Here is a 20,191-nt window from a genome sequence, read left to right on the forward strand (position 1 = left end):
CAGTCATCACGACGTGGCAGCACATTGTAAAATCTGCAAAAATCAATAATAAATTTTAGTGAAGGGACCTGTATAGAACCAGGAAGAGAAATGAAGTGACGATAAACTACTTACAAGGTCTTTGGTCTTGGCGTTCTTACCATTGTATTTTTATATCTTCACGTCATGTACCTTAACACATTTCGACGTTACTTGTCCATCTATGTCTTTATATGAAAAGCTTAATATCACGCAAGTCTGACCTGAAGATGCTATTATAATAGCGAAAGCGCTAGTCAGAATATGTTCATGTAACCTATGTAATATTTTGTATTTTTGAATAGACGGTTATTGAAGGACTTTTGATATTTGTTTCTTTATTCTGAAGGATTGGAAGATAAGAAGATGCCACCAATGAGAGACTATGAAAGAGACATATTATCCTGCTGACATTTGGCAGAGTTACTCCCTGCATGTCTGTAGAAACTACTTAAAAGTTATCTGAAATCAATATGCAGAAAACATTATTATGACGACCACAGGATTATAAATTAACTTCATATCCAACTGTATAACCTATCCTCTATAGAATTAAATAGTCAAAATCAATATTAAACCGTCAATCCTTACTTGTGGCATAAAATCGCGATAAAATAAGAAATTTTATTAGTGGTGGAACAGGTAATTCTTTCTGATTATTATTCATCAATGAATGTTGAAACATGGCGAGGATATATAATACGATCTGTTTATCAAATCTGTATCTTCATTTGAATTTATTATCTATATCTAGGCCTAATAATATGCTAAGGAACACGAGCAGCTTTAATAATCTCCTAGATGTCCTCAATATCAACAATTTCCCTAATGTCAGCCATTTTCCTTATGTCCACGAACGAAAGTCAAACTCGAAGTCTAGATTTTCGGCGACTTCGAAGTAAAGTCACGATTGAAGTTTACTGTCATCAAAGTGTCGACTGTGAATAGGAAAATGACGACTTTATACTTTCCAAAGCCAACTTTGGTCTAAAGTCTCGTCTATGAATACGACCCTAAGTAACTCATTTTCTTTTTAGTTTAATAAATAGCTAAAATTCGTTTCAGCTTTCCAAAACGAAATTTTGTTCCCTATTTGGTGTCAGGAAGAGAAGAACTGAAAAGATTACAACTCATATTGCAACAAATTCCCTCCAACGGGAAACACAATAATAGAATCAATGTCATTTGAGAAAATATTAAGCAGCATGTTGACACTCAAACCAGCTTTCCACGAAGGTCTTCACACATTACAGCAGGAATAAAAGCAGCAGGTAGTATTTGTTTTCATTATTAAACGTAACACAAAATCAGGAAAGTATGAAGTATGCTTCAGGAAGAGGGCTAGGAAAAGATGCTTATTGAATATTATGATTATCATCATAGATATATGAAGCAGCGGAACAAGATGACAGCTTCAAAACACTTGGGGTCCACTGTAAGTGGTAACAAAAGCTGATGCCAGGAAGTCAAAAAGGATGATAGCAATGACAAAGGAAGCTTTTAACAGAAAAATGAGCATTTTCTGCAAACTTCTGGAAAAGGAAGAGACTGGTGAAGTGCTTTGTGTGGAGTGTGGCATTGTATGGTGCATAAACATGGACATTATGACGAATTGAAGAAAAACGGCTAGAAGAATTTTGAAATGTGGATATGAAGTAGAATGGAGGTTGTGAAATGGATAGACAGAATTAGAAATGAAACAGCTAGAAAGAATAATGCTGAAACTGATCCGGAGGAATTGGTTGGATCACTGGCTGAGAAGAAACTGCCTACTGAAGAATGCACTGGAAGGAATGGTGAACGACAGAAAGGTTCGGAGCAAAAGAAGATATCAAATATATGGATCATATGCGGAGATTATTTTGAATATTACGAACGAAACGCTTGAGAAAGTATGTGCTATCTTCGTGATATTCATTTTTGTCCGTATTTTAATCATATTTCAGTATGTTTTCGAATATAAATTTAATTGAAATGTTACACATTTCTGTATATTGGCAGCATTTGTGTGTCTGATATTGCTCAGGTTCATTGTTGACTCGCAGTTACTACGGAGTGACTATTAAAAAGAAAGTCTGTGATGTATCTTGTCTCACTGTGAAAAGAGAGAGAAAGGAGATTCAGTATGTCTTCGTCTGTATTGTTATGGCGATGGGAGAGTGGAGCGGTGCCGTCCATCCGTCCAGGGGGGATGGGAGTAGTTGATACATTCTGTAGCGCTAAATAAAATTACAAAATCTCTCTCTTCATACTGTACTGTGTAGTTCCGTCACTGAGCTTGTCTTTCAAGAAATTGAGTTCCGGTAGCCTGTACAATAACAAGGTTTTGAAAGGAATCCTGAAAATTTACAACCCTCCTATAATCTCCACCCTCATTTGAAGGGACTTGAGTTTGTTGCTACTGAGACAAGATACACCTTACCAGGTATACGAAAGAATTTCATACCGGCAGGGTTGCCAGATTGGTCATTTTTTCTCAAATTGGGCGCACTGTTTCCGACAGGTGACTTTTTTGGCTACGTTTTGGGCGAATTGGGCTATTTTGATTAATGTTGCAAAGTTAATAGATTTTATGAAATTGCTATTAAATCCTATAACCGCTAGCTAAACTTAACATTCTTCATTATTTTTAATATATACAAAACATTCCGTATTCTAATGAACTGCTATTAATAGAAAAGATCAACAAAGTGCGATAACATTGTGCAACAGATTGTACTCCTACAGACGTCGTTCACGGCCACGGAGATGTAATGGTTTGCCAAAGCATCTTTATGAATGTGTTGTTTAGGCGTTATTAATATACAGGAGCTGGATTTTGATATAATATAATCTTTTATTGATATATCATCGACATTGATAACTTGCACATAAAACCTGATCGTGGCCCCCAGATTATAGAAATGCATATTTATTAGGTCCCTTTTTATATATATATTTTTTCATTTTCATGTCTATTGCGTAATTATTTTATCATTTTCATGCATACACATGTCGCCCTGGGTGGCACAGTCGGTAGAGTGCTGGTCTTTTGTGCCCAAGGTTGCGCGTTCGATCCTAGAGCAGATCGAATGACATTTAAGTGTGCTTAAATGCGACAGGTTCATGTCAGTAGATTTACTGTCATGTAAAAGAACTGCGGGACAAAATTCCAGCACATCGGCGACGATATATTATAATCTCGGTAGTTGCGAGCGTCGTTAAATAAATAATAATAATAATAATTATTATTATTATTATTATTATTATTATTATTATTATTAGCCGTACCCGTGCGCTCCGCTGCACCCGTTAGAAATAAATATAAAGTAATTATATAATTAAAATAGGACATTTGATCCAGGGAACATTCGTGTTTGATAGAAGGACAAATCGTTTATGATGTTACTTAATTTAAATTTAATTAATGAATTAAAATGCGATCATTTTGATCCAGAGACCATTCATTTAGTCATAAAAATTAGTTTAGGAAATACAGGAAACGAATATACAGAATAGCCTATCAAGTTTTCTGTGCATAAGAATCTATTTTAATCTTACCTGTCCTCGATTCACTCAGAAGTTACTGTGATAACATTATAGCATTATGTCCATCTAGAGAAACTACACTTTCCAATAGTGAATTAATAATTAATTATACAAATCGGTTAATTTAGCTTCCGATATTACTTCATAAAAACGCAGAAACATTATCTGTAGGCTATCTTTCATAGCTTTCGATTGTTGCTGTCCAAGGCTCCTTATAGACGAAGTCATTTGTTTTTTAATTCATTACACGGCCTTAGATGGCAGTTATTTTAATTTTAAAACTCATTTATCTCATTAAATATCAGTCCTATCAAACTTTTTCAAAGAATAAAACTTATCGGAAATGATTTTTAAAGAAATCTTTGTTATGTAACATTTTTCATAAAAATCAATAATAAGCAAGATATTTCGATTTATTTAATTCAGGCCCCCTTATAACCCTCCTTTTAAATAATGTATTTTTAATGCCATATAGCCTATAATCTAAGTTACAACGGACTTAATTTATATTCAAATTTTCATCGAAATCGGTTCAGCCATTATCGCGTGAAAAGGTAACAAACATACAGACAGACATACAAACAAAAATTTCAAAAAAGCGATTTTCGGTTTCAGGGTGGTTAATTATATATGTTAGGACCAATTATTTTTGGAAAATCGAAAATTACCAGAAAAATTTTGGCTACAGATTTATTATTAGTATAGATTATTATTATTATTATTATTATTATTATTATTATTATTATTATTATTATTATTATTATTATGTAGGCTATATACATTGATGATGTTAATATTTTAATATTATCGGAACTATCAATAAGGATTAAGTACTTAGACATAACAAATTTTATTCATTTATTGAATTGAAAGGTAAGAATAACTTTGTACACCCTTCACCCGTATTCTTGGAAAACCAGCATTCGTATAAGAGCTTATTTGGGAAGGGTTGCTTGGTGTGGAAGGGATAGCTTTTGTCACCGAGCAGGTTTTTTTTATACATAAAAGGAACACTTACTACTCTGGTTGTAAGTGCTTCTGTGCTAATGTAAGCCCTTCTGAGTATAACGTTCATTTCGTGTATGCCTCGAATGCTAAAGATAGTCATATAAAGGTACTCGTGTCATACAAATTGTTTCTGAATTTAGCGATGATATTTTTCTACTGTTCTCCAACCAGGAGATCAACCGTGAAAGGAATGTGCTTACTTTTGAGACATATATTGGAACGAAGTAGATATATAATATTATCGTTATAACGTCTGTTTAAAAACCATGCGCTCACCTACATTTATTTCCTGTATGGAGAGATTAAAAGACCAGGAGATTAACAGTGATCTAATTTTGTAACTAGGGTAGTATAAACATGTGTGTATCAATGTTATTGTTTGTGCTGTGACAGCGAGCCAATAGAGATATGAGTACCCACGTGTGTGATCTTATGGCATCTTATGACATCAACATTCATTCACAGCATTATAGTCGGAGGCACCGATTTTGGCAGATGACCTCAATGACATTTCCAGTAGGCGAGCCAATGTTTTGTGAGAACTGCAAGAATGAATTGCGATAAGGCTATCTGTCGTTTATATGTTCACACTCGCCTCTCGTATCGTGATCATTAGACTAATTAATAAACACACCACAGCACAGTCCGATTCATGGGAGTGCCGTAAATGACTTTCGTTCGCCTCTTGCATTTTCTAAATTAAGAGGAGAAGAGCATTGCATAACCAGAACCAAGAAATTATTGCAAATGTTCATTACTTCATGTAGCGACAGGCGAAAAATAAATTTGAGTTGTGTCGAATTGTCTTCATTAATAACAAACATTCATGAAGTACGAGAGTTGCGGAAGCGACAGGAATCGACACGTTGGATAATAAGGAAATACGTAATTCGATAATCTACGAGATTCGATCCGGTACTGTGGATTGAGTCTCGGCATAGCTCAGTCGTTAGAGATCCTAGTGTGTGTAACTGGGAGTCAAGAGTTCGATACCCGGCCACGGAGCGAGTTTTTCTCAATTAATAACCTGTGGTAATTCGATAAACCAAGCAAAAACCTCATGTTCCAAAAGTATTAATGGAAGCAGATGAATATGAGAGCTTAATTTAATGATTTAAATCACGCGTAGTATGTGTTTACAAGGAATGATAATAGGTCACGAGAAAAGCCGTCGATTCGTTTCTTGTGTTTTTCAGTCTGAGCCTGATAGTTGTCGAGCTTGATGGATGAATTTTTTATACCGTAATAATTCGTACACCTGCCGCATCCGCTGTTCACCGATTTAAATCTTTATTTATTAAGACGCTCCCATTATCAACTACGTAACGCAGATTACTGCAGTTGTATAAAAGTGGTTATATGTGCATTGTTTTTGGAGATGACTGTCCATCCGAGTCCACTAGGATAATCAGGAATGTATGTTTACTCTTATGTCTCACCCATTCCAACTGCGACGAAGATAACAACCGACCTTGCAGCTAAGAGTAACTCGCTCTGGAGTTCTGATTAATAAAATCCATCTGCCTAAATCGATGGCGTCAACTATACTCCCTTTCGTCTCATCCGGCAGAGACTTTCTCGTGGTTGGAGCACAGTACTGGGTGTTCATTTCAAAATGTGTCATGACGTCACTGTTGTTGGGTCACCGATTTGAAGCGAGTTTCAGCTTATATGTTAGAGAAGTTGCCTATTATTTAAGGCGTTCTTCAATCTGAACTTGAGAACGTGTACGGTATAACTTGAACGTCGTAGCAACAGATGGCGGTCTGTACGGTCTGTGTGCTACTATAACCTCTTTCGAACTGTGTTTTGCGCCTGCAAGTCGTACGCAGGGTTTTTGTTATCGTCGGTTGCGTACGGTAACATTCCACAACACAAATCAAATGCTCCGTGTCCATGTTGACCGTCGAAGTTAATGTCAACAAATACGTAAGTAATCGTCTTAACCCTCTCCCCATATCCCGACAGTACGTATTTCCAAACAGTTCACATTCCTGCCACTACCGGCGTTACCGTACGTATCGGCACGTACTCTTCAGAATGAACGCCGTATTTGCTAGCCAACTTCTCTGACTCTTAGATTATACACCTGAGCTGCGGAAGTGTAGGAAGATTGAATTCTCTAGGCTCATCAGCTAGCCACATGAAGGCATACAGCGAGCCAAGACACATTTTGAACTGAACACCCAGTATATTGGTCAAATTGTTTTCTGCAAAATAGCCTATGTGAAGTGAAAGTGGCAGCAAAGTAAAAATTATCTTTCAACCAGGGACCGTTTCAGGGATAGTGCCCTCGTACTACCTAGATAAATTAAAATACAAATTTTAAATTATCTATATTTTACGCACACCAATATATTTTCTTAAAATGGGAGATTTCGAAGAAGGTAATTGAGAAGGAATTTATGAACATTTTTGTACCACGCTCCTAGTGTCGCCAGTCCGCGCCGCCTGGCCCACCCGTCCACGTAATCGTACGAACATAGCCTCTGCCTTTCTCAGTGTTGCCAACTCGATTCGTAAAAACCCCGCTAAGGTACAGAGCAGAAACCGTTAAATTGCTGTATTGTCAATGTAAAATAAGATTATTTTACCGCTGTGAGTATTGAAAAAAGACTGTTAAATCCCTATATGAGCAATAGAAATGTCATACGTTTTACTCGCTAAACTAACATTGAAAAACGTTAGATCTAGCGGGAAAGCCGTTGGATTGGCAGGGCTTTCGTGCCTGAACTCACGGGCCCAGAATGGACATGTGCAGAAGAGATTTCAGTCTCGCGAGGGTGTAAAGAGCAGGGGGAAGACACCAATCCGTGCCAATTAGTTCCTAATACGAATCAAGAAGGCAGTACAATGAAATCTAAGGGTACCAACATGAATCGATGTTTTACAATATAATATATCCAATTAATATCTTAAGTTTTAAAACCTACTAGAAACAAATTGTTATTGAAATATAATGTATATATTTGTTATTACAGTTTAATGTTCAAAATGAACACGACAATGTACTTCGTTACATAGAAAGGTTCGGTGTAGTGCATTTTTTAATTTAGAACATAAACAGTTCCTATTAATTTAAAAGAACAGTCAGAAGTGCAGTATACTATTAAGATTAAGGTGTGCAGTGCTGACGTATATGCATAATGAATAAAGTAAGTGTTTTAGTAGAAAAACGATTTTATTCGTTATCATATGAAGAGAAACTAAAAGTGAAAAATTTGGGGAGACCAACGCCTGATTTACAAATAAGTCTGGAATTAAAGAGTGCTAAAGTGTCTCGCGTTAGAAAGTTCAATCGAAATATTTACACAAAAAACGAATGGATTTGCGGGTGCGACGTAAAAAATGCGTTCTTCTGTTTTCCTTGTGTGCTTTTTGGTGGTGATTTCAGTTGGACCAAGAGAGGTGTGGTGGATTTAGGTCACATTTGGGAGAAAATGAAGACTCATGAAAAATCTAAGATGCACATGAACAATGTAATGAACTTGGCGGTTCTGGGCAATACGAATTTCAGATCTAAGCCGAGCTCACAACGTAAGAAAACAATTGCTAAGCGCAAGGCACGAGTGGACAAAAACAGGTATGTGCTAAATTTAATCATAAACTGTTTACGTTTTTATGGAATGCTGGAGTTGACATTTAGGGGGCACGACGAATCGGAAAATTTCAATAATAAGGACGTGTTCCGAGAATTTGTACGCAAAACCTAATTTGTAAGTTCACGCCTGATCCATTTTTTGTTAGGTTGGACTTTTCCAAACGATCTTCGGCTCCAGGAAATTAAGTGAACGAACTTGCCAGACCAATGTTTGCCTGTAAGATATATATTTTTTAACATTTCAAATAGCATTTTTGTGGTTTTTGCGCATTTGTACATTTTAGTACTGGTATTTTTATTTCAAACTAGCCGTACCAGTGCGCTCCGCTGCACCCGTTAGAAATATAAAGTAATTACATAATTAAAATAGGACATTTGGTCCAGGGAACATTCGTGCTTGATAGAAGGATAAATCGTTTATTATATTACTTAATTTAAATTGCATTAAAACATTAAAATGCGATCATTTTGATCCAGAGACCACTCATTTGGCCATAAAAATTTTTTAGGAAATACAGGAAACGAATGTCTATAAAGTTTTCTGTGCATAAGAAGCTATTTTAATCTTACCTGTCCTCGATTCACTCAGAAGTTACTGTAATAACATTATAGCATTATGTCCATCTAGAGAAACTACACTTTCCAATGGTGAATTAATAATTAATTATACAAATCGGTTAATTTAGCTTCCGATATTACTTCATACAAACACAGAAACATTCTCTGTAAGCTACCGTATGTTTCATAGCTTTCGATTGTTGTTGTCCAAGACCCTTTATAGACGAAGTCATTTGTTTTTTATTTCATTACACCACCTTAGATGGCGTTGTTATTGTAATTTTGAAACTCATTTATCTCATTAAATATCAGTCCTATCAAAATTTTGCATGGAATAAAACTTATCGGAAATTATTTTTAAAGTAACGTTTGTTATGTAATATTTTTCATGAAAATTAATAATAAGGGAGATATTTCGATTTATTTGATTCAAGCCCCCTTATAACCCCTCTTTTAAATAAAATATTTTGAATGCCATATAGCCTAAATTCTAAGTTACAACGAACTTAATTTATATTACAATTTTCATATAAATCGGTTCAGCCATTATCGCGTGAAAAGGTAACAAACATCCAGACAGACAGACAGACATACAAACATAAATGTCAAAAAAGCGATTTTCGGTTTCAGGGCGGTTAATTATATTGGAAGATCGAAAATTACCAGAAAAATTTCGGCTACAGATTTATTATTAGTATAGATATACAAAAATATCGGTACTACAAAAAATTCACTTTTTAGGCAAAACATAGTTTTTAGGCATTTGTAGGACTTTATGGTTTATTTAGGCGTTTTAGGTTCTATAGAATTTTAATAGGGGCCTGAATAATTAGTCTGGAATGTAGCAAACAAAGTAGGTATGTTATGGAATTAGAAATACGTTCCCTAGTAGTAACGCACAAACAATTTCACAATGCATTCTGAATGAAGTAGAAGCACTGTTTGGAGGAAATACAAACTGGCATACAGAAAATAATTCGTGACAAATATCCATATGCGAACTACTATACATTGTTATATGCACTTCAGGCGAACCTTGTGATGTGTAAAACAGCATCAATAATATCGCCAGGCTTGCATTTTTTTTTTTCAAACTTGTCCGGAATATGCATTTTTTTCTAATTCCTCCCACAAAGAACAAACGTTCTAGACGAAATTGTGGAAATAAGACTACCTAGGGCGTAGGCCATCACAAACGAGTTAGAATTTTCAGTCTCGCGGAGTTTACATACAGTATACTCTTTCAATATAGGTCTGAATTGATTGATGTTATGGAAAAAATCGCAGAAAGTGAAGAAATAACATCAGAAACTAGTATTAATCAAGCTTGTTCATATCGCTACTTCTTGAACGAACCGAATTTTATCTTCTGGTTGACATTTTTTCACCGGATTATGGCCCATGTCAAAATTATTTTCTCGGGCTTCAGTATTTGCTTGAATGACGGCAAGCGTCTCCTCTGTGAATACCCTCTTCTGTGGTTCTCTCTTTTTGTTTAATATCGATCCTGTTTCACTCCATTTTCTGAAACAACATGGTTACGTTAGTATTAAATTGTAACAAAACTAACATAATTCAGTTTAAATCCTGTCCAAATTCAACGTCGCAAATTTCTAGCGCAATAATTAATAATAGATCCCTATTAGAAACAACAACTAAATTTCTTGGCTTAAAAATCGATTATGTGTTAAATTGGAAAAATCATATTAAAGAAATTACCCCCAAACTAAATTCAGCTTGTTTTGCTATTAGATATATGCAAAAGATAGTAAATATCAATACCTTAAAAACAATATACTTTGCATACTTCCACTCGGTAATGAGTTTTGGAATAATATTCTGGGGAAATTCCACAGATAGTAACAATATATTTCTATTACAAAAAAGAGTAATTAGAATAATAGTAGGTGCTAATTCTAGGGAATCGTGTAGGGCTATTTAAAAAAAAACTACAAATAATGCCCATGGGTTGTCAGTATATCTTTTCATTAATAAACTTCCTCGTATGTAATCGTGAAAACTTTGTAACTAATTCAACAGTTCATTGCATAAATACACGTCAAAAAATGACTTTCATACTCCATCGGCAAGTCTATAGTGCTATCAAAAAGGAGTGCGTTATATGGCAGTAAAAATTTTTAATAGCCTCCTTATCGATATAAAAAATGAAACTCAAAACATAAAATTATTTAGGGCCAAATTAAAGAAGTACCTAATTTCTCACGCCTTCTATTCTGTAGATGAATTCATGACATTCAATAACACTTCATGAAATTTGATATTAAAACTTTGTGTTGTACCAGTAGACTATATTGTAAATCTCGTCTGTATATATTTCATCTAGACTGTGACTATAAATTAAGACTTTATAATAGTATTAAGTTTTTTGACTTGTTCCATATTCTAGCTGTAAAGCAATGTATGAATACCATGGAATGTTAATAAATACAATACAATACAATATGTATTGTCTCGAAGCCATTGCAGCGTCACGGAACTGACGTAGAAACTTGCGAACGGTACTGTCATATGATTTCTTCTTTAGGAGAAATATCTCAACTAGAAATATCCGTTGTGCAGTACTATACGTCACCATACTGATAGCGAATACAACACAAATAACAGTAACAAGTGTAGTAATGTACCACTATGTAATAACGTACACTCAACTAAACATTTCTACGCTTCCCGTTGTCCGCGCACTCCATCCCCATCACTCGGGAATTTTAGGCCTACCGTAATGAAACTGAACGACCGCCAGCGCTGCTACAGCTTGCCGGTGAGTCGAGCAATGGATTGCGGGTAATCTGTCCCCGACGTTTCCTGCATATTGCGGTAACTTTTCGCTGCTTGAAGATAGGTTCTTGCACAGGATTTTTAAAAGGAGGTCTGAATGGGAGTATATGTCTGGTATTGTGTATCACATTGTAATGTTTCACTATCTCGTTAATTAAACCCCCAAAATCTTTCCGCGTGTGTATGGTCTTGTTTCAAAACAGTTTATGAAAATAATAGTTACAAAATACCGTACCGTACAATGACACTTTTAGCAGCGCGGTTTTCATTTTCCCGTCGCCCGCCGCTAGGAGCTTATCTGCGGCCAAGTGGCCACCCGTTCTGCCGGCACTGAAACATTTAGGCCCAGTTTCTTCAACCTTTGTTAAAATGCACATAACATAGCGTTAATTAACTGTAAGTTAAAAGTATGAATTGCTGTTAAAAATATTGCGTTTCTTCAACTTTACATTTCACATCTTAACATTCTGTTTGTTAACTCTCTGTTAGGACCAGAGATTCTAGAGTTTAACCATAACCTATAACCAAGTATAGGCTCAATTCTGTTTTCTGAACTCTGACAATAATTTTGATTCTCGCTTGTTTCTGTAATTTGACTCAGAAAGGATAGAAGTCTCTGTATTCTCTCAGGTTTGATTTCTGCTTCTATCTGTCGTTTGTATCACAGTATAATGGAGCGGCGTATTGGTATTGCTGTTGTGAAATGGAAAACACTGAAACAAAAAGAAACCGTGGGACTAATTTCACTTTGTTCGAGAGAAGCCTTCTGCTGGAAATTATTTCGCAGTATAAACCAATTAATGAGAATAAACAAACAAACGGATCTAAGTTGAAAGCGAAAAGTGAGGCGTGGCAGAAAATAGCCTATACCTTTGTATGGACTTTCGTCAAAATCACAGAAATCACCCCTCTGTTTATGTACTCATGGATATCATTTTCTAAATAATAATCAAGACATAAAAGTTCAACATCTAACGCACCAGCCATATTGGATACTTCTATGCTAACAGAGAGTTAAATGATTTAATTGCATGAAATTTGGCAGTTAAATTAACATGGGTTTTAACAGCCTGTTAGTACTAACAGTAGTTGAAGAAATGCTTTAACTGTTAAGTTTACAGTTAAAATGAAATAACACACTGTTATAATTTAACAAAGGTTGATGAAATCGGGCCTTAGTATAGGAATTTGTACTCAGCTCACCATAGGTGTTGAAAATGTCCCCCATCAACTGCTACACACTGTTGACACCTTCTTATGAAGTTGTTAATTACTTTAAGAAGTTCTGCTTCACTGATTGATTCGATTTCAGCTCTTATGTAGTCTCTTAAGCTCATTTATTGTATGCGGTTTTTTTTTTTTTGCATAAACCTTATGTTTAAGTGCCCCTCATAGATATAAATCGCATGGTGTTATGTCTGGACTTCGTGGGGCCCTCAAATATTTACTGATAATTCTTCTCCCGAAAATTCGACGCACTTCTCTCATGGATTCTTCCGATAGTATGATCAGTGGCGGAGTCTTGTTGGAAATATACTGAGGAACGTTCTCCATAAGTCAGTTCATCTAAAAATGAGTCAAGGATCTCATTCGCATAACGCTCGCTGGTTTTCAAGTCATTTTATTGGGAGTTTCCTGCCATTTTGTAGGTTTTTTTTTTTTTTTTTTTTTTTTAAGTCATCAAAGTTCGGGACTATATGCTGTATGTGAATCAAAGGAAGAACAATTGTTTGTATGCATCTGAAGTCTGATTAGTGTAATATATACCTAATCGGCGATGTATGTAATGGAGTTGTACTTTTAGTAGTAGTGGTGGTAACGGTGTATAAGCATTTAAAATTATTAAATTCTAGAAGTGAATTCTCTTGATTTGGAACATGTTTTTAAAGAAAATATTTTTTTTTTGTTAGAGCCTATTTTCAATTCTTTAGAGACCATTTCCTACACTTTTAAACCTATTTTAGGCACCTAAAATTACATTTTAACGACCTAAAAATCCGTACCTTAATTATGACAAATGGAAAATGAAAGACATAAAAATACCTAACCATCTGGAAGGAGGAGGATGTATTTAAATTTACGTTTTATGCATACTTCTAGTACTATTTCTTTGAACACTCGAATTCAGTAAAGCATTTCTGTTATACCGAAATTAATTCCAATAGAATGCTAGTAGTAATTGTATAAGTGTAGGCTTATGTACACATTCGTTAATTTCTAAATAGTAACCTTAACTACCCTATTTATATCATACACACCTGCCAGCTCGCTAATAAACGCAACAGACTTGTTAGGTCCGTATAACACACTTGAAGAGTTTTCGCTAGCGAGAAATGTGTTGCGAGAAAGAGGCGAAGAGCCTTCCTCCACACACTTGGAGTTCTCGCTATCACAGATCACACCTCGCTATGATAAAATCTATGCACTGCTTTCATGCAGAAAGCACTTTTCTGATTATAGTAATCACTCGTTGGGGGAAATATTATGATTTATGTATTTACGTATATTGTCGCACTTAAATATATAACCTGTAAGTATATAAATATATAACCTGTAAATATATTGTCGTACTTTACAAATTACGTACAAACGCTATGTTGAATTTGATGAGGAAATGGAGTTACTTGAACATATTTTGTTAATGAAAAGAAAAAGTAGGCCTAAAATTAAAGCCAGAAATATCTGAAAATCACATTGTATTTTACGAAAATAAGGGCGAGTTTTGGACACTGGTTTCGATTTGAATGATGATACGTTTAGGCGTTATTTCAGGTTGAATGGACCACAGTTTTTTGCCATTCATGATATGATAGAGGATTCTTTGCTATGTTCTGATTAAAATTATGTAAACTATTAAGACATATAGATACATTAATTCAAATGTTTAATTAATACTATTAAATCTCATCAAAATAAAATACAGCCCTATTTATTTTCAGATAATCTGATATTTGTCTCCAGATTTCTTCTTTAAGTTTCGTGTTTTTATAGTTTTCATCCCGTGTCTCATATAAATAGGCCTACGGGTGACATCGTACAAGTTCGATAAGTTTCTGACTGCAATTATCAGCCATCTTTCCTCATTTTCAAATAAAAACAATACAATTCATCGCCACCTGTGATATCTTTTTCTACATTCAATCGTCATAAAGAGTATAAATAAATTAATGTCAAACATCTTTGATAAATGTGTCAAGAAAATTCGCTGTGTTACCGATTCCAGCGAGAAACTCGCGCGAGGTTTTTGCCTCGAGCGAGAATCTCTTCCAGTGTGTGGACGTCCATTTGAATCCATGTTATCAATTTTTTAATTTTCTCGCAACACATTTCTCACTGGCGAAAACTCTGCAAGTGTGTTACGGGCCTAAAGCGTGCAAAATATAAATCGGGCTATTTTCGCAACAAAGTCCTGTCTCAATCTGGCAACCCTGCATACCGGTATTACTGAGCGTCGCACGCGGTGTTATTGATTTTACGCGGAGCTTCAGTATCCAACCGTGCACCCGAATCAGAGTGGCCGACATTGAACTTGGATTAGTTAGAATTTATAAAATAGTTACTGTACATATATTACCGGTTGTTCTATATGATTGTGAAACTTGGACTCTCACTTTGAGAGAGGAACAAGTTAAGGGTGTTTAAGAATAAAGTGCTTAGGAAAATATTTGGGGCTAAGAGGGATGAAGTTACAGGAGAATGGAGAAAGTTACACAACACAGAACTGCACGCATTGTATTCTTCACCTGACATAATTAGGAACATTGAATCCAGACGTTTGAGATGGGCAGGGCATCTAGCACGTATGGGCGAATCCAGAAATGCATATAGAGTGTTAGTTGGGAGGCCGGAGGGAAAGAGACCTTTGGGTAGATCGAGACGTAGATGGGAGGTTAATATTAAAATGGATTTGAGGGAGGTGGAATATGATTGTAGAGACTGGATTAATCTTGCTCAAGATAGGAACCCGATGGTGGGCTTATGTGAGGGCGGCAGTGAACCTCCGGGTTTCTTAAAAACCATAAGTAAGTGTAATGAATATTAAAGTAATAATTTATAAATAAAAACAAAATGTATAATTTCATAGATAGTATTCATTAACAATATATTGTTAGAAGAAGGCATCACCTTAAAGAATCTTGCACTGCTGGCAAGAAAATGATTTTCCCATTATAAGTCATCCCTGGGAATTCCAGGAGCGACTGTCTTGTTGATTATTTGATAAATCGAGAAGTTTGAAACAGTTGCTTGTAATTTGAATTTGAAATATTCATTCATTCAGTGTTCTGCCAAGGATAGGTCTTTCATTGCAAACTCAGTATTCTCCAGTCTTTCCTATTTTCTGCCTTCCTCTTTGTCTCCGCATATGATCCATATACTTAATGTCGTCTATCACCTGATTTCTTCTGCCCCGAACTCTTCTCCCGTTCACCATTGCTTCCAGTGCATCCTTCAGGAGGCAGTTTCTTCTCACTGTCAGTCAGTGACCCAACCAATTTCTTTTCCTCTTCCTCATCAATTTTGATTGTTGTTAATTTGATACCATAGACAGCACAGACATAAAGGAGTATGCATTGTTGAGTTCGTGGCCTCTCTTGTTATACTATTAAAAATTTTAAAACTGAAATTAAAAATAATATGTATAAATAGGCACTTTAGACTAGTGGTTCCCAACCTTTTTGATTGACGACACATTTTACAGAATGCCCACGATATCGTGACACACTTATTTGTTTTATTATTATTATTATTATTATTATTATTATTATTATTATTATTATTATTATTATTATTATTATAAAAACCAGTGCTTTTCTTATGGAGAAAAAGGTGGTGGAACTGCGTGTAGAATATTTCATAGCGGTCGGTGAGATGATTACTGTTCACTGTACTGGAATTTTGTCGTTTTTAACCTCTTTTTCGTCCAACTAAGACTTTCAAGGTATAAGCGGAATTCTAAGAAAAATTATATTAAAACATAGTTATTCACACACATTTCGGTTCCGTGATGAAATAGGTATGCAACGAAAAGGTGCCGGAACGCCGAATGATTACTTTCTAAATATTTTTTTAGTTTATTTCGCACCATCGACTGATTTCACAAAACATTTCCGCATATTATAAGACACTTGAATTTTGTTTATATTCATCTCCACGCCACATAACGCATTGCAAGTATTTATCACTATATTTACGAAACGCAGTACGTTTTGTGAAACCTGAAGGGAATTTTCGCTCACATTATTTGAATTAGCAGTTTTGTCATCTAACCCAAAACTTGATTCAGATTGTCTTTTTTCGAATTAAAAATTTGTCCAGATAAAATCTAAATAAAGCACTTTTAATAAAATAGTCGCAATATCACTCGCCCTCACGTATAGGTAGGTCTATACTGAAATTGACTATTATGTTCTGACGATTCTGAACTCTTATGTCTTACCACAGTCTAGTATATACAATCACGAAGCTTGAGTTGTGAGGATGCTAGGAACAATAGACTGTGCTGCTACTATTTCGCATTGTCTGTAATGAGGCGATATTAGCGATCCTAGTGATTAGCAACTATCTGTGGATGCATATTTACTACGTATTGAGCTTCGTGACTGTATATACTAGACTATGGTTTTACTAAGTGGCAAGAGTAAACTAAATACTACGCATTGTTGCAGTGTTCACTTTTATTCGAATTATCGCCAGACAGAAAAATTAAGCTGACCATTGTTGCAGGTTTCATTGGTAAAGTTTGTTTCAAAATAAAATATACCATATCAAAGGCGTCATTTAAAATTTAAAAAATGCTTTGTAGAGAGACTTTCTGGAGGGCATAAAATTTGTTTTTCAGTTCCAAAATTTCGCTACACACCGGCTGGGGAACCCCTGCTTTAGACACTAAAACCATGAAATAGTCACAGAAGACCCAAATATGCATTTTAGGATGCTATAAAACTGTTCCAGCGTTCATGATTTTTCATGAAAGTTGCATATTTTAAAGTTTTAAAATAAATGCTTAATGAACAAAATAAGCAATTACTCTAAAATTCGAGGCCTGAATATCACACAAGAAATGGGATTTTTTGTATCACCATTCATTCATCGTAGAAGTTGCATGTGTCCACCATTTTGTGGACACAAATAAGCTTCTCTTCGATGCCGTATACTGGAGCTCTGAGTTCGTATTCTGGAATATCTGATAAAATGTGTGCGATGGAGTCCTTCAACTCACCAAAATTATAGGTTTACTTAAGAACGCTCTTTCTTTCGAAAGCTTAACAACCAGTAATCTGATACTGTATTAATATCTGACGATCTTGCAGGCCAAGTTACAGGAAAGTGCGTATGATAACACGACAACCAGAATAATCAGAAACAAACTCGTTATGCTGATGAAAAAATTCAACTTGTATAATAAGCCAATGCCAGCACTGAGTCATTTCGCACACAGTACCCTCAAACATCCTCAAGCGTAGTTTCATTTCGTCCCACTCTCTGTAACGAATTATGGCTAAATGGCAACACTGCAGAGTGCAGACGTGCCGAATCGACTACAGACTACAAATCGATACGTAACTAGTTAGTGCAGTGTTCAGTGCATATGCGGACGGCTATAGACTACAAGTGTGTTTTTAAGTTTTAGTATAATGGACTTTGAAATAATTAAAAGTAATCGGGGACAGGACATGATAGTTTACGAAGGGAATAAATATAAGAAATTTAGAAATCAAAAATCTTTTATTGTATGGCGTTGTTTCAAGGATATGTGCTATGCTACTCTGAAAACAGATAACGACAAAAAAACATTACTGGAGACAGAGAAAAGTATAAATCATTTCCATAAAAATATAAGTCCAGATTTAATCGAAAAACAAAAAATTCGTGCTGGTTTAAAAAGAAAAGCGTGCGAAGATTTATACTGCAAACCTGTAAAGTTAATTAGGAACGTAATTAATGAAATTCAAAATACCGGTACTGAATTGACATTTTCATCTGTTAATCCATTTAGACAGTCCGTGTACAGGGAACGTCGAAAGATTATTCCTCCCGTTCAATCTTCTGTCGAAGACGCGTTAGAATATGCGTCTCAGGATTTGCTGGTTACATCAAATAGAAAACTTAGGTAAGTAAACCCGTTCTCACTAGCAGTCATTTCGGCACACAGTACCTCGAACACCCTCAAGCGTTAGTTTCATTAAATATAGAAAGTACGTATTAGCAATTAAAGTTACCTCTTAGTCTGAAAAACGCTATATCGGCACTTCATTTTCATAAGCGGTGATGAAGGAAATAAACTTATTTTTCGTATTCATATCAATATCATTCGTGTTGCTTTGTACGTGATCTTTCTCAAGGTTTTATATTTATCGCTACCAAGTAACGCCATCAATATGTAGGCCTACGCTAAAAATCTTCACAACTGAACATAGTGCAACCCACGCGTTGTGTTTCTTACACCAATGTATCCATTTGCGTTCACCTGTGAAAATAGTGATCCACGAAGAAATAACACACAACACATCATGTCATCCTCTCTTTTATCGTAGTTATCCACTTGAATTGAAGTCTGTAACCTAGAATCAACGGAACAGATGTATTCTAGAGGCCACCCCCAGCACCATAGTGCACAAAAAAAAAAAGCGGAAGTAACAGTTGATTAGCGTTTTTATCTTATCTAGTTTCTATGGTTTTCTGTAAACCACAAAAATTATTTTTTTAAGTTTTTTTATAATCTACTTAAAGCTATATTATGTTTAAAAAATTGATAAAAAAAGTCAACCTGAAAAGTTTCTTCCTTAAAAGTATTTTTACGAGTGTTTTTAAGACGAGTATTAAATTTTCCCTGGACCAAAAATACAATATGGATTACAACGAAAATTATCGGTTAATTTAGACATTTGCAATATAATAATGTGCTCAACCAATCAGGAGGTTGGCTTCTATAATAATACATCAGACAAACTTCACCATTGTGCATTATTTTTTTCGGGAAGTTACCACGGTCTTCAGTCTAGATCATTTTTTTGTACACCTGCGTTATAATAGTTATTTACGATATGAGTTTGATAATAACCAGTCCAGTATTGTGTTATAAAGTTATGATATCGTACAATGTTTTATCCACTTTGATAAAAAATCAATTTTTTAAATTAAAGTAATTGTATTATTTTTATTAGTGTTGATGTCTTTTGTAGAGAGGCGATTGTATTATTATTATTATTATTATTATTATTATTATTATTATTATTATTATTATTATTATTATTATTATTATTTTCTTCCTGCGAGAGGCGATTCGTTTATGTTTGTTTTATTAGTTTTGAGCACGATAGGTTTTTGTTTAACTAAACCTAGAGATACACATGGAGGATTTGTAACTTTCTTCTTATCTTCTGAGAGGTGGAAAAAAAATATAATATAGATTTTGATATGAGTATTGGAAAGTAGTACAGTGGGACGTCGATAATCCGAACGTCAATCATCCGATACGTCAAATATCCGAACTCATATTTTCTCTGATTATATTCTTTTTTTTTTTTAATTAAGTACCGTGCGCACTCTACAGTACGTATTTATTTTCCTCTGTAACATATTGAGAAAGATCCCAACTGACATGATTAACCGTGATGAGATACTAACGAGATATTGTACTGTACACTATATTACAAGAGTCTTCTCGGAAATTTCTTGTGC

General features: G+C 35.0%; 2 protein-coding genes across 7 annotated transcripts in view; one reads left to right on the forward strand and one right to left on the reverse strand.

Annotated features, from left to right (window-relative positions):
* LOC138713173 (methyl farnesoate epoxidase-like) overlaps window positions 1-20,191 on the reverse strand; it is a 143,550-nt gene that overhangs the window by 78,035 nt on the left and 45,324 nt on the right. The gene's annotated exons all lie outside the window — the stretch shown is intronic.
* The window catches only part of LOC138713170 (uncharacterized), a 126,494-nt gene that overhangs the window by 12,767 nt on the left and 93,536 nt on the right, over window positions 1-20,191 (forward strand). Inside the window, exon 1 of one of the 6 annotated variants that reach the window (XM_069845025.1) lies at window positions 7,545-8,137. The exons of 4 other annotated variants lie outside the window; for them this stretch is intronic. In XM_069845025.1, the coding sequence (XP_069701126.1) occupies window positions 7,701-8,137 (437 nt within the window). In that variant the 5' untranslated portion in view covers window positions 7,545-7,700. Of the gene's footprint in view, window positions 1-7,544; window positions 8,138-18,246; window positions 18,621-20,191 lie in introns of those variants that run through there. One more of the 6 variants, XM_069845021.1, reaches the window with a different exon arrangement.

Source organism: Periplaneta americana, chromosome 14, assembly GCF_040183065.1.
Source record: "Periplaneta americana isolate PAMFEO1 chromosome 14, P.americana_PAMFEO1_priV1, whole genome shotgun sequence".
Classification (NCBI taxonomy): Eukaryota; Metazoa; Arthropoda; class Insecta; order Blattodea; family Blattidae; genus Periplaneta; species Periplaneta americana.